This window comes from Panulirus ornatus, chromosome 5, assembly GCF_036320965.1.
Source record: "Panulirus ornatus isolate Po-2019 chromosome 5, ASM3632096v1, whole genome shotgun sequence".
NCBI classification, from domain to species: domain Eukaryota; kingdom Metazoa; phylum Arthropoda; class Malacostraca; order Decapoda; family Palinuridae; genus Panulirus; species Panulirus ornatus.
In genome coordinates, this window is record NC_092228.1 from 12173410 (window position 1) to 12188922 (window position 15513).

Sequence of the window (15513 nt, forward strand, 5' to 3'; positions counted from 1 at the left end):
TAATATAGAGAAAAAATGGTTGAAGAATGTGTGGAATGGTTTATGTAATGGAGGCATGGAAGGACAGGATAAGTGGTCACTCTTTTGCCATGGCCACTGCTTTCATGGGAGTTCCCAGAGTGAATAGACATCAAAGATATAGATAGAATGATAGATAGATAGAGAAAATATACATCTGCCTTGCCATATTATGTAAGTTTGCATGTAGAATATTATTGAATTGCTGTGTACTTCATCTTTTCAGTTGTCATGCATCTTAATTAATAATTTTCATAAATCACTTGATTTCTGGATGTATTCTTAGGGATGAATGTAAGGAAGTAAGTTTATATGTAAAATTCTCTCCCCAGATTGTTTGTGGATATTCACACACACTTGCACTGAGTGATGAAGGTAGCTTATGGGCATGGGGTGCCAACAGTTATGGTCAGTTGGGAACAGGAAATAAGGCCAACCAGTGTGCTCCAGTCAGAGTGGCACAGGACCTTGGTCGAATTGTTGACATTGCATCTTCTCACTACTGTCATCTTTCAGCTGCTATGACACAAAATTCAAAAATATATCTCTGGGGACACTGTAAAGGTTTGTAGTCTTTTATTGCCTCCATTGAGATTTCAGATTCATTAATAATGTCATGCTGTATGTATATTTACCTTTACAGCCCTCTTGAATGATATTAGATTCTAAAGTTGTTGGCACTGAGGTAATGACCTCGTAAAAGTTTCAGAACATTAAAACAAATGTGAGTTGGGACTCTGAACAAAAAATGTAGCAGTTATTCTGGTTATCAAATGTAACTCTCTATGGACATCATGTAAAGTACATGCTACTATAGTTACAGGAGTTTAGGTGGGTGTATTTGCAAGTTTCTTGTTGCAGGCATTTCATTGTGTGCACTGCCCAGTGTGAGTTACTAGAATTGTTCCACAATGAATGTATTGTGGCGTCTGTATAAGCAAAGGGGAAAAATCATAAATTTCAAATTACCATTGTAAAAGTCTATCAAGTAAACTGTACCTGATTAGGTTAATGGGAAAGTGGTGATTAATAGGATGGTGTCATGCACAGAGCATTTGATTGAGGAGGAGCATTGTGACATGAAGGATAAAGTATGTGTGAACAGGTTTTTCTTTCCCTGTAACACAAGAATAGTAATCTTTATATGGACAAGGAGGTGATGACATTGCCTGAGGAGACATGTCAACATCATTTTGTTTTTAGTGCCATAGTCCTATCAATGGACTGAACTGAGGCATGTGAAACGTTTGGGGTAAACCATGGAAAAGTCCGTGGGCCCTGGGTTTGGATAGGGAGCTGTGGTTTCGGTGCATTACACATGACAGCTAGAGACTGAGTGTGAACAAATGTGGCCTTTTTTGTCTGTTTTCCTGTTGCTACCTTGCTGAAGCAGGGAGTATCGATGCTGTTTCCTTTGGGGCGGGGTAGTGCCAGGTATGTATGAAGGCAAGCAAATATGAATATGTACATGTGTATATATGTATATGTCTTTATATGTATTTTTCATATACAGACACAGACATATACATATATACACTTGTGCATATTCATACTTGCTGCCTTCATTCATTCCCTTCTCCACCCCACCACACATGAAATGGCACCCCCTCCCCCGCATGTGCATGAGGTAGCGCTAGGAAAAGACAACAAAGGCCACATTCATTCACACTCAGTCTCTAGCTGTCAAGTGTAATGCACTGAAACCACAGCTCCCTTACCACATCCAGGCCCCACAAAACATTTAATGGTTTACCCCAGATGCTTCATATGTCCTGGTTCAATGTATTGAGAAAAAAAAAATGATATTTTTATATATGTATATAGATGACCATATATGCATCATCCTTTTTAATCTTTCAGGGCAAAGTGTTGTGGGCCCCCTTGAAACAGGATTCAGCAGTCTACATGAGGTGTTTGCTCTTTGGGCCTCTCCAAGTGTGACATATGAGCCTCTCAATGTTACTGCTTTTACACGTTCCTCCTTAGCACAAGCCATGGCATTGGCGTTAGATGATGAGGTACTTTATTTTGTCTGAGCAGGTTTTGGTATGTAATAATGATGATATGATATCAGAACAGTACATTCAGGGTAAAGAAATCAAGATGTGTGTGAGTGTTATATGGAAAATTGATTGCTTGATTTTGTATGAATGTGTATATATGAGCACCACTTAAAATTTATTATTTTTTATTACAGGGCCCCTTCCCCTGCCTTCATATAGCCTCAGACTTTTGTAAATTGCTTTGATTCACATCCTCCTTAATCATATTATCCCAGCTATCCACCACCCTTGCACTATACCAATACTTCTTAACATTCTATCTAATGATAGCCAGTGTTTACTATTCACTGTCGATATCATCTAACTGATTCAGAAACTTGCAGGCTATAGCAGGTTCCCCATCTCTCTCCTCACTTCTGTGGTTGGGAGCTCTTGATTCCTCATCCTTATCATCACTCAGTTCCCTTATTCAGGTATGATCTTTGTTACTCCTCACTGCACCCATCAATCAAATCTTTGTGCTTCTTATACAAAGAAATTCAAACTGCAATAGACCACTGGGTCCTTTTGAGGTTGTTTGTGATATGGTAGGATATCAGAAATTTGCAGAATAGTTTGGTAAAAGTTAGAAGGCTTACAGATGATTCAGAGAGAATTACCTGCAACTTGTCATTTTGTCTATGGTGGTGCAAATAATGAAAATCATGGACTTGAAGTGAAATATTTATCAAGTCTGTTCTTAAACATATGTCTAGTACTGCTTCCACCGCGCTATTTGGCAAATTGTTGCATATCTTAACAATCCTGTTGAAGAAGTACTTCACATTATTTGAGGTAAATTTGCCCACAATCATTTTGAATACTTGTATGAGATCACCTCTTAACCTTGTCTTTTCTATGGGAAATAAATTCAAATCAGTGAATCTCATCTCCTAGGATTTGTTTCTCAGCCCAGGAATCATCAGAGTACAGAGTACAGTGTCAAGCTACCAGGTGGTCATTTGTTACTTTTTGTTATCATACCATTTATCAGTTGTGACCTTAGTAGTTCCAGTCATTATACAATGGAGTTTTTAATTGCTATTAGATTTATTGATAATGTTAAGTTTCTCACCTGTCTTGTTCCTCTGTTTCAGGATCTGTCCTGGTGGTAGGTGACCTTCCTTGGATTACCACTTATTCATTTCCACTTCAGTTTCAGTCTATGCCTCAGCCTGTTAGAGTGCTTGCTTTCAATGCAAGACTTAAAATTACATTGTTGTATGTTAGGAAGAGTGATTAGGCACTTTATAATGAGCATGATATAAGTAGAAGCCATTAAGACAAGCAGGATTTGGGTTTGTTTTTAGAGTTAAATGCATATTGAGGCTTTACTGTATAATGGTAATTGGAATGCATCTCTGGCCAAAGCTTCATCATATCAAAATTTCATTGTTTAGGACTTTCCAATGCAATACTTAGTTAAAGCAGTATGACAGTGTGCTGGATTGATATATCTTATTATGTTTTTTCATGTTGATAATTCAGCTGTAGTATTACCCAGTGTATTAATGGATGTCACTGGACCTTCTTGCTCTAAAGGAGTCTTATCATTTCCTTGCTCTTGTGTGGATTGCACCCTCAGAACTGCAGGAGCGCCATAAAAGGGATCATGATATTGCATGATAATAATATTGTACTGAATTTAAATAATGGGATAGTTGGATGCTTTATTGTTGATATAATGGGATAGATATGGGTGTTTCATTGTTAAAGTGCAAAGATTTGGGTTCAGAATCTGAGCTGAATATGGATCTCCCATTTCACAGTAAGAAGTTAGAATTGGTTTCCTTGATTTTGAAGTTTGTACAGATCCTCACAAATGTAACCCAAATGGAAATTAAGGATTGCCAAAGAGGAATCAGAAGTTTTTTCCCATTAATTCTCCTGGCATCATATCTCTCCAGCTATCCATCTCCCTTCTGTCTGCCATGATGCTGTCCACATGTGTCCCACCCTCCTGAACTCAACCTGTGACGTTTCTAGATGGTGTTTCCCATAGCTTATGTGAGGAAACCAGCCACATTAGGATTGACTCATATGATACCTCCTCCTGCCTTCAACCAGAAAAGCTGTAGAGCTTTTTTCCATCTTCTGATAACCTGTCTATCTGTCAGGTTTCAAACTACTAAGGACTTCTTATGAATTTCTTCTTTTACTTACTCAACATTCCTTTCACCCAAGATCACCATTGTTTAGGCATGTTTCTTGGTCGTTAATATAAAGAAGCTATAAGACCAACACAGCATCACAAACTGATTGTTATCATGGATATTCATGCACTAGCAGAGATATGAGGGTTTTTTGGTATATGTTGTACCTCATAGACATCATTTGGTCCTGTTGTGACACATATCTCTGATTCTTTATTTTGCTTTTTATCATATATTATGCTTCATATATTTTATTTAGTATTTTTCTATTCGTGAGCTTATATATGTAGTATGTACAATACACCTTCTAAGGCTCACTCCTCTGTTCTTAACGCTACCTCACTAATAAGGGATAAGGCAAATATGTATGGAAAAAAATATACGAGAAAACTTTTTTCTTTAGTCGTTGAAAAGTTGCTCAACATAGATTAGATATGCAGCTTTTATTGTGACATTGAATGGATTAATGCATGGTTCACTCTGGGAAAACTGAATACAAACTAAGACTAGAGTTTCGTAATCTTCATCGAATTATTCAAATTGAAATGATTTATATTGGGGTCAAGTTTCACTACCTAATTTGCTCGAGGCTTTGGATAATTTTCAGTTACTTCTCTTCCTTTCTTGTGCATTATTTCATGAATTCTGCAATTTTGTAAATTATAGTATATGTTGATTTCCTTTACCAGGAGACTGCAGATGTGGTATTTGTGGTAGATGAGCGAAGGATTCGTGCCCATCGTGCTGTCCTTAAAATTAGATGTCAGTATTTCAGAAACATGTTTCAAGAACACTGGAAGGAAAATAATCTAGAGTAAGTAATTTGATTTTTGTTTTAACCCCCTTCCCCTACTATCCCAAGTATATTTGAGCTGAGTTTCTGTTTAAGTAACTAATTTCATTATTTATTTTGCTTTGTTTATGGATTGGGTGGTTTGGGAGGTGAATGCAAGAGCTTTGGATAGAGGAGCGAGCATGAGAGTCTGTTGGGGATGAGGGGGCTTGGGAAGTGAGTCAGTTGTTGTTTGCTGATTACACAGTGCTGGTGGCTGATACTGGTGAGAAACTGCAGAAGTTGGTGACTGAGTTTGGAAAAGTGTATGTAAGAAGAAAGCTGAGAGTAAATGTGAATAAGAGCAAGGTTATTAGGTTCAGTAGGGTTGAGGGACAAGTTAATTGGGAGGTAAGTTTGAATGGAGACAAACTGGAGGAAGTGAAGTGTTTTAGATATCTGGGAGTGGATCTGGCAGCGGATGGAACCATGGAAGCGGAAGTGAGTCACAGGATGGGGGAGGGGGCAAAGGTTCTGAAAGCGTTGAAAAATATGTGGAGGACAAGAACGTTATACCGGAGAGCAAAAATGAGTATGTTTGAAGGAATAGTGGTCCCAACATTGTTATATGGTTGAGAGGCATGTGTGGCAGGGTGGCGACAGGAATGGATCACGGCAGCAAGTATGAAAATGTACAGGTGTATATATCCATATGTCTGTGTATATATATGTTATGTATACTTTGAAATGATTTGGTAAACAGAGAAGAGGTAGTGAAAGCTTTGTGGAAGATGAAAGCCGGCAAGGCAGCAGGTTTGGATGGTATTGCAGTGGAATTTGTTAAAAAAGGGGGTGACTGTATTGTTGACTGGTTGGTAAGGTTATTTAATGTATGTATGACTCATGGTGAGGTGCCTGAGGATTGGCGGAATGCGTGCATAGTGCCATTGTACAAAGGCAAAGGGGATAAGAGTGAGTGCTCAAATTACAGAGGTATAAGTTTGTTGAGTATTCCTGGTAAATTATATGGGAGGGTATTGATTGAGAGGGTGAAGGCATGTACAGAGCATCAGATTGGGGAAGAGCAGTGTGCCACAGTTTCAGAAGTGGTAGAGGATGTGTGGATCAGGTGTTTGCTTTGAAGAATGTATGTGAGAAATACTTAGAAAAGCAAATGGATTTGTATGTAGCATTTATGGATCTGGAGAAGGCATATGATAGAGTTGATAGAGATGCTCTGTGGAAGGTATTAAGAATATATGGTGTGGGAGGAAAGTTGTTAGAAGCAGTGAAAAGTTTTTATCGAGGATGTAAGGCATGTGTACGTGTAGGAAGAGAGGAAAGTGATTGGTTCTCAGTGAATGTAGGTTTGCGGCAGGGGTGTGTGATGTCTCCATGGTTGTTTAATTTGTTTATGGATGGGGTTGTTAGGGAGGTAAATGCAAGAGTTTTGGAAAGAGGGGCAAGTATGAAGTCTGTTGGGGATGAGAGAGCTTGGGAAGTGAGTCAGTTGTTGTTCGCTGATGATACAGCGCTGGTGGCTGATTCATGTGAGAAACTGCAGAAGCTGGTGACTGAGTTTGGTAAAGTGTGTGGAAGAAGAAAGTTAAGAGTAAATGTGAATAAGAGCAAGGTTATTAGGTACAGTAGGGTTGAGGGTCAAGTCAATTGGGAGGTGAGTTTGAATGGAGAAAAACTGGAGGAAGTGAAGTATTTTAGATATCTGGGAGTGGATCTGGCAGCGGATGGAACCATGGAAGCGGAAGTGGATCATAGGGTGGGGGAGGGGGCGAAAATTCTGGGGGCCTTGAAGAATGTGTGGAAGTCGAGAACATTATCTCGGAAAGCAAAAATGGGTATGTTTGAAGGAATAGTGGTTCCAACAATGTTGTATGGTTGCGAGGCGTGGGCTATGGATAGAGTTGTGCGCAGGAGGATGGATGTGCTGGAAATGAGATGTTTGAGGACAATGTGTGGTGTGAGGTGGTTTGATCGAGTGAGTAACGTAAGGGTAAGAGAGATGTGTGGAAATAAAAAGAGTGTGGTTGAGAGAGCAGAAGAGGGTGTTTTGAAGTGGTTTGGGCACATGGAGAGAATGAGTGAGGAAAGATTGACCAAGAGGATATATGTGTCGGAGGTGGAGGGAACGAGGAGAAGAGGGAGACCAAATTGGAGGTGGAAAGATGGAGTGAAAAAGATTTTGTGTGATTGGGGCCTGAACATGCAGGAGGGTGAAAGGAGGGCAAGGAATAGAGTGAATTGGAGCGATGTGGTATACCGGGGTTGACGTGCTGTCAGTGGATTGAATCAAGGCATGTGAAGCGTCTGGGGTAAACCATGGAAAGCTGTGTAGGTATGTATATTTGCGTGTGTGGACGTTTGTATATACATGTGTATGGGGGGGGTTGGGCCGTTTCTTTCGTCTGTTTCCTTGCGCTACCTCGCAAACGCGGGAGACAGCGACAAAGTATAATAAAAAAAAAAATATAATACTTTGAAATGTATAGGTATGTATATATGCATGTATGGGCGTTTGTGTGTATACATGTGTACGTGGGTGTTTTGGGCCATTCCTCGTCTGTTTACTTGCGCTACCTCACTGACGCTGGAGACGGCGATTAAGTATAATGAATAAAAAAGTATATATATATATCATTAGTAGTAGTAGTACTCTAACTGGCTTTTATCCTTTGTCTTTTGTTATGGCTTCTGGTTACTGTGGAGCCAAATCTCTTCAAGAACTGCTACCTATGGATATCATTCTCTTGATTTAGAAAACTTGAAGGTCGTTTTGAAGTCCTTCCTCTCTCTCCCTCTCATCTTGGTGGACAGCTTTGAATCTTTCGACCTCTCATTGTAGCCTAAGCCTCTTAATTTAGGTACCACCTTAGTTGCTCTTCTCTTTACCTTCTCAATCAGATCTTTGTGGTTCTTAAGATTTCATGACTGGACTTGTGAGGCATAATGCAGATTTGGTTTGATATCTTTAGAGTAATTTTATTGAACTTATTTTCTACCGTACACATTATTGCACTTGAATTTGATATGAGGACTAACTTTTCAAGAGTCCCTCCTATGTTGATTCATATCTAGAGGACTGACTTTAAATCATGAATTCAAATTGTATTTTCACAGAGAGGTTGAAGTGAAGGACTACTCGTTTGTTGTTTTTCGGGCGTTTCTGCAGTACATATATACCGACACTGTCAACGTTTCACCAGAAGATGCAATCGGTAAGTTGAATAACAATGCAGACTTTATTGTTTAAAAGCTCTTTTAAGAAATTTTTATCCCATTAGAAGAAACATGAAGAAAATGTTATTCATACATACATGTCCACTATTTCCTACATTAGTGAAGTAGTGCCAGGAAAAGATAAAGAAATGACTCCTTTCATTCACATCCACATTCTAGCTGTTGTAGATAATGCACCGAAACTTAAGCCCCATATCCACAACCAGGTCGTCTAGATCTTCCCAAGGTTTTCCCTGACTGCTTCATATGCTCAGGTTCACTCCATTGACAGCAATTTATCCCCTGTAAATCATATTGCTCTATCCCATGCATTTTTTGCACCCTCCTGCATATCCTGGCCCCAGGCCTTTAACACATCTGTATTCCCTATTCTTTATTCCTTCCATTTCTAACGTGTATACATGAAACATATTGAAAAGATAGTTCTTTCAGACCATATAATGGGTGGAATTATTTTCAGATTATTTTGAATATTGAAAAGAACTTGTCATATATGATGAAAATATATTCAGTCAGCATGATGCAACATGTATGATAGGTTGAACCCAAGTCCTGAAATCAGTGACCTTCCTCTTCTGTAACCAGGAGTTTATCCCAGGATTGGGGATGTAGGCAGTAATCATTCATGAGTAGCAATACCTTGTACAGTAAACTTAAAATGATTATGATTTATAGCTTCTTCCAAATAATCTGACTCTATCAATCTCCCAAAAGGAAAAATAAATGTATCTGCACGTGTTTCATTGATTTACACTAATGGCAAATGAAACAGCATGGTTAGTTTCACAGCGTTCCCAAAACAGTGATGAAATTTTCTCTGTCTGCAAAAGTTCTGTATATTACATTTCTTTTATCTTATTGAAGTTCTTTGATTGTTTTTATCAACTGTTTTGTGTCATCACATACCACAGATATATTTTAATTCAAAACTGGTTGCTAGTTTCATAATAACTTAGTTTTGTACAACAAGTGTATCCAATTTTATGGTAGTTTGACTAAAATTAGTAATTGAATTTTACACCTAAATAATTCAGAAAGTGATAAGGTTTCCATGATACAATGTGTTCTGAGTTACCGCTCATCATTGTATTAGCAAGATTATAATTTGCTCCCTTCCACCTTGAAAGTTCACTATCTCCCTCTCCTCCTGGCGAGTTCCTGGATATGCACCTGTTTGTAATACTCCCTGATGTTTTGAATTTCTGAACAGTGATAATAATAAATGTATTAGTGTGAACACATTCATTTTTTTCTGTGTTTCATTACATTTATTATATAGCTGTTGCATTATATTGCTCTATGCAAAATTTAGATATTTTAAATTTTCTAAAATGTGAAATACTGATATTTCAAAAGCATTAGGACATGCTTATTTGCCGTGGAAACAGTATGGATATGAAGCACATAGTAAAAGTCAATGCTGAGGCTTTTATACCTTTGATTGTTATGAATATGGTAATAATGATGATAATTAAAAAAATTGATTCTAAATAATTGAATCCATGGGTACTTATCATTTGAAGTAAATGAGATAGAGCTTTAATGTTAGGAAAATTGATGAAAGTTATTTTATGTGCACAGTTTTCTGTGATATTGTCACAAAAGTGATTTTGAAGATTATAAACAAGTGATAAGAATGAAAAAAGATTATACGTAAGGGAATTGAGCTTAATGATGCCATTAACTGGGCATTGGTTATTGTGAATGAATCAAAGAAGACAGTGGGAGACCAGTTTTACCCTCAGTTTACAGAAGACTCTCTAGGAATATCAGTATTATTCTGAATTCAAAGGAAGGTAAGGGGAGAAAGGAATACTCAGGTGAGCCATGGACAGATTTTAAATCACTGAAAATTGCAGGAAAAAGAATAAGTCTGATGTAAAGTAAGCCATCACTACCGAGAGATATTTGAATAAAACCATTGCGTATCAGTTGCCATATTTTCTGGTTAGGAGATCCACCATCCAGTTTTTAAACTAACCATAAGCCATACACTTAATAAATCAAGGTCATTATAATTGGGAGGTAAAGGCCGGTATATCAGGGTTTGATGAATCGTAGTGAAAAGAGGGAATAAGCATAGAAATTTACCAAAGTGATATGAATTTACAGTCCTTAGTGTATACAACAAACTTCTGCTGGAGGCATGTTTCATGATTTTGAAACATAAGGCTATTACACCAGTGTTCCATACATCTGGTAGTACAGTGAGGATAGCAATACTGCATTAATTAGGCAAGCAAGATACCCTAAGCCAGAACAGGTAGAAAGACTATACCAGAATAACCTTGTTTCTATAAGCACCAAGGTAGTCAATCCTAATACACCTTAGTCAGATTGAACAACATGGGATTCGATAGGAGGATGAAAAGTGTAAATGAGACAGTGAAGGAAGACTTTGATTTTGAGAATTAGGCTTTCCTAAGAGAGAGAGTTGATGTCATGTGGTACCAGACAGCTGGTACCACATGGAAAGAGAAAACAATCATTTTTTTTCCAGATATGCCATCTGTAAACTATCTGTCTGTATATCAGTCTGTATCTCTGACACCTGTACCAACTGCAACTCCCTCATAGGCTTGGCCAAAGCAACAGTCTCCATAACTATAAACTGCAGTGCCTCACCCTTAATAGGCCACTGGTAGAGGGCAAGTCTAGCACAATGTTTGCAGAGGCTCTTACCTAATGTTTCTAATGACTTCTATCTAATGCCCCTACCTACTACTTCTACCTAATGTTTCTAAACCTAATGCTCCTAGCTACTACTACTCCTACCATTTTGCCAAAAGGCAAAGGCTAGCGCATAGTGCTCACTGCAGGAAAATGTAGGGTTGTGAAGAATGAGCTGCATGAGTTGAGTATTGTCATGTGTTATACACGACAAGGAGAGATTGTTGTATGTCTGTGGACAGAATGCCAGTAATGCACATGTTAGTGAGGCAGAAAGAAAAGACAGCTACCTAGATTAGAGGAGTGCAACTTGACAAGCACTAAAGTGCCGGCTCACTAAGTAGATGTCACTTACCTTCTCGATACCCAGGCGGGTAGTACTGGCATGCAATGTACAAAAGCTGGAGGCCATTTGTAGGGACTACAAAATGCCTACTGCTACCTAGTTCACTTAAAGCATGGCAAAGGTTATAGGTAATTGGTAATCTAGGATATGGTAGATTAGCCAGGTTACAGTTAATTGGTGATATAGTGTATGGTAGAATGTCCTAGGATAAGTACTGTAAGCATGTCTTAGCATTTGAGTATTGACTGATAAATATTTTGTGTGCTTTAAGATAGCAGTTGTCCCTCCATCATGCATGAATTTCAGCACCTTGAAAGTATTTCTTGTCTGCAAGTTATCCTCTGCTTTTTGCATAAATTTATGGTCTGAAAATTCAAGTATAACATGATTATATCTGGCACTGTTTCAGATGTACACTTTTTTCATTTCAGGATTGCTAGATTTAGCAAATGCTTTTTGTGAAGAGGCTTTGAAGCGCCACTGTGAACGTATAATCCGTCATGGGATTACAACTGAGAATGCTGCAATGCTTTATGCTGTTGCCATTAAGTATGAAGCCACAGTAAGTACTTGTTTTGCACATTTTTTTAGATAACTTTAGTAGGGTAAGAAACTTGCATAATGGATCACTTTATTTTCCTTGTAGCAGGAGAAACAAAATTTTTTCCATTAAATGGTCTGTGGTTGAATTTAGATTGTAGACTTTAGGAAGCTTACTCCATAATTGTGAATTAATATGACCTCATCATATTTATGTCCATATATCAGAAGAGGATATGTTGACATGGTTTGGACATATGGAGAGAATGAGTGAGGAAAGGTTGATAAAGGGAATGTATTTGACAGAAGTAGATGAAACAAGGAGAACCAGGGGACCAAATTTGAAATGGAAGGATGGAATGTAAAAGGTTTTAAGTGATCAGGGCTGAACATGCAGGAGAGTGAAAGATGTGCACGGAATAGAGTGAATTAGAACAATGTCGTATACTGTGGTCAACGTACCATCAGTGGACTGAACCAGGGCATCTGAAACGTCTGGGGAAAACCATGGAAAGGTCTGTGGGGCCTGGATGTAGATAGGGAGGTGTGGTTTTCATTACGCATGATAGCTCATGTGTGGATGAGTGGATGTGGCCTTTCTTTGTCTTTTTCCTGGCACTACCTCACTGATGCAGGAGGGTGGCCGTTGGGTATTGGGAAAAGAGGAGAATATATATGTTTTATTTTTTTTTCATGTATTTGTGCCTTTTCTTATGGTGTGGGGCGATGTCAGGAATGGGTGAAGGCAAGGAAGTATGAATATGTACATTTGTATGTATATGTGTATGCATATGTATGCATGTATATATATATATATATACATTGGATGTCAATGTGCTGAGAGGTGCAACTGGAGGGATGTCTGATCATTATCTTGTGGAGGCTAAGGTGAAGATTAGTATGGGTTTTCAGAAAAGAAGAGTGAATGTTGGGGTGAAGAAGGTGGTGAGAGTAAGTGAGCTTGGGAAGGAGACCTGTGTGAAGAAGTATCAGGAGAGACTGTGTACAGAATGGAAAAAGGTGAGAACAATGGAAGTAAGGGGAGTGGGGGAGGAATGGGATGTATTTAGGGAATCAGTGATGGATTGCGCAAAAGATGCTTGTGGCATGAGAAGAGTGGGAGGTGGGCTGTTTAGAAAGGGTAGTGAGTGGTGGGATGAAGAAGTAAGAGTATTAGTGAAAGAGAAGAGAGAGGCATTTGGATGATTTTTGCAGGGAAAAAATGCAATTGAGTGGGAGAAGTATAAAAGAAAGAGACAGGAGGTCAAGAGAAAGGTGCAAGAGGTGAAAAAAAGGGCAAATGAGAGTTGGGGTGAGAGACTATCAGTAAATTTTAGGGAGAATAAAAAGATGTTCTGGAAGGAGGTAAATAGGGTGCGTAAGACAAGGGAGCAAATGGGAACTTCAGTGAAGGGCGTAAATGGGAGGTGATAACAAGTAGTGGTGATGTGAGAAGGAGATGGAATGAGTATTTTGAAGGTTTGTTGAATGTGTCTGATGACAGAGTGGCAGATATAGGGTGTTTTGGGTCGAGGTGTGTCAAGGGAGGTTAGCAAAATGATTTGGTAGCTACTAATGGTTTTAAATGCAAATAAGCCGCAACCAGCTAGTTCTAGTGTTTCAATGAATTATTAAAAAGGTGCTACTCTGTACATTTTGCCAAAGTGCAAAGGTAGTCATAGTGTACTGCAGGAAAATGTAGGGTGCAGAGTGAGTGCAGATTGACGTATTGAGTGTTAGTACACAAAGGAGAGATTGTGTATGTTGTGGCAAATGCCAGTAAGCAAAGTTTGTGGCAGAATCATGTAACATATAGATTGAGGAGTGACTTGAACCATAAGTGCGGTCATAGTAGAGTCACTTACCTTCTGATGGAACCGAGGCGAGTAGATTGGTGCATGACAAAAGTGGGCATTAGTAGGGACTAAATGCCTATGTCGTGATTCATTTAATGCAAGGTATAGGTAATGAATCTGGATTAGGTAGATAGCCAGGTCAGTAATTGGTGATATGTGTATGTAAAATTTAGGAAAGTTAGTAAGCAGTTATGATTGAGTATTGATCCTGTGGAAGTATTAGATATTGTGTTTGAGAGAAGTTGTCAGCAATCATGAAAATTTCTAGCCTGAAAGTATTTGTGTCTGAAGTGTAAATCTCGCTTTTTGCATATAATGATGGTTGAGAATTCAGGTATAGATGTTAGTCTCCACGTTGTTTCAATTAATTTTTTATTGAGGGTTGTTAGGTAGCAAATGAGTTTTTGGAAGAGGGCTTTAAGGCACTGTTAGGTATAACGCTAGGGGATGTCAATTGGATGTCGCAATGCTTTATCAGCGCATTAAGTATGAAGCCACAGTAAGTACTGTGTGACGATTTTGTTAAGATATGTAGTAAGGTAAGAAACTTGATAAATGTGAATACACTTTAATTTCTTGTAGCAGAGGAGATCAAAGTTTTTTCATTAAGAGTGGTTGTGATTTGGAATAGAATGTGATGAGGAAGCTTTACTCATAATTGGTAATGGACTCATCATAGTTTATGACCATGAACGGAAGTGGATATGTTGGACGAGGTGGGCAAAATTTTGGGATGAAAAAGTGTGGAAAGGGAATTAAAGGATGAAACAGAAGTAGATGAAAAAGGAGAACAGTGCCAACATTTGAAATGGTGGAGAAGTGGCTTTTATAGTGATTCAGGGCTGAAGATGAGGATGTGTGAAAATGGATGTTGAGGAAGTGATGTGAACATGGTCGTTTACTGATGTGTAACGTACCATAAAGAGAGATTGACGGAAAAAGAAACGTGGTTGGGAAAGACCAGGAAAGGTCTGTGGTCTGGAATGTTGGGCAAGGGTGGATATTTGATACGCATGATACCATATATATATATATATATATATATATATATATATATATATATACATATATATATGTATATATATTTTTTTTTTTTTCATTATACTTTGTCGCTGTCTCCCGCGTTTGCGAGGTAGCGCAAGGAAACAGACGAAAGAAATGGCCCAACCCCCCCCCCCATACACATGTATATACATACGTCCACACACGCAAATATACATACCTACACAGCTTTCCATGGTTTACCCCAGACGCTTCACATGCCTTGCTTCAATCCACTGACAGCACGTCAACCCCGGTATACCACATCGCTCCAATTCACTCTATTCCTTGCCCTCCTTTCACCCTCCTGCATGTTCAGGCCCCGATCACACAAAATCTTTTTCACTCCATCTTTCCACCTCCAATTTGGTCTCCCTCTTCTCCTTGTTCCCTCCACCTCCGACACATATATCCTCTTGGTCAATCTTTCCTCACTCATCCTCTCCATGTGCCCAAACCACTTCAAAACACCCTCTTCTGCTCTCTCAACCACGCTCTTTTTATTTCCACACATCTCTCTTACCTTTACGTTACTCACTCGATCAAGCCACCTCACACCACACATTGTCCTCAAACATCTCATTTCCAGCACATCCATCCTCCTGCGCACAACTCTATCCATAGCCCACGCCTCGCAACCATACAACATTGTTGGAACCACTATTCCTTCAAACACCAATTTTTGCTTTCCGAGATAATGTTCTCGACTTCCACACATTTTTCAAGGCCCCCAGGATTTTCGCCCCCTCCCCCACCCTATGATCCACTTCCGCTTCCATGGTTCCATCCGCTGCCAGATCCACTCCTAGATATCTAAAAC

At 38.9% G+C, this 15513-nt stretch overlaps 1 protein-coding gene across 5 annotated transcripts in view; it reads left to right on the forward strand.

Moving 5' to 3' along the window:
• Positions 1-15513, forward strand: part of LOC139748567 (RCC1 and BTB domain-containing protein 1-like) — a 93762-nt gene that overhangs the window by 24179 nt on the left and 54070 nt on the right. For all 5 annotated transcript variants that reach the window (XR_011712771.1, XM_071661607.1, XM_071661606.1 and 2 more), the window contains exons 6-10: positions 351-582; positions 1879-2036; positions 4903-5027; positions 8121-8218; positions 11688-11818. Coding sequence is in view for 4 of the 5 variants with exons in the window: in XM_071661607.1 (XP_071517708.1) it covers positions 351-582; positions 1879-2036; positions 4903-5027; positions 8121-8218; positions 11688-11818 (744 nt within the window). In the remaining variant the exon portion in view is untranslated. The remainder of the gene's footprint in view (positions 1-350; positions 583-1878; positions 2037-4902; positions 5028-8120; positions 8219-11687; positions 11819-15513) is intronic.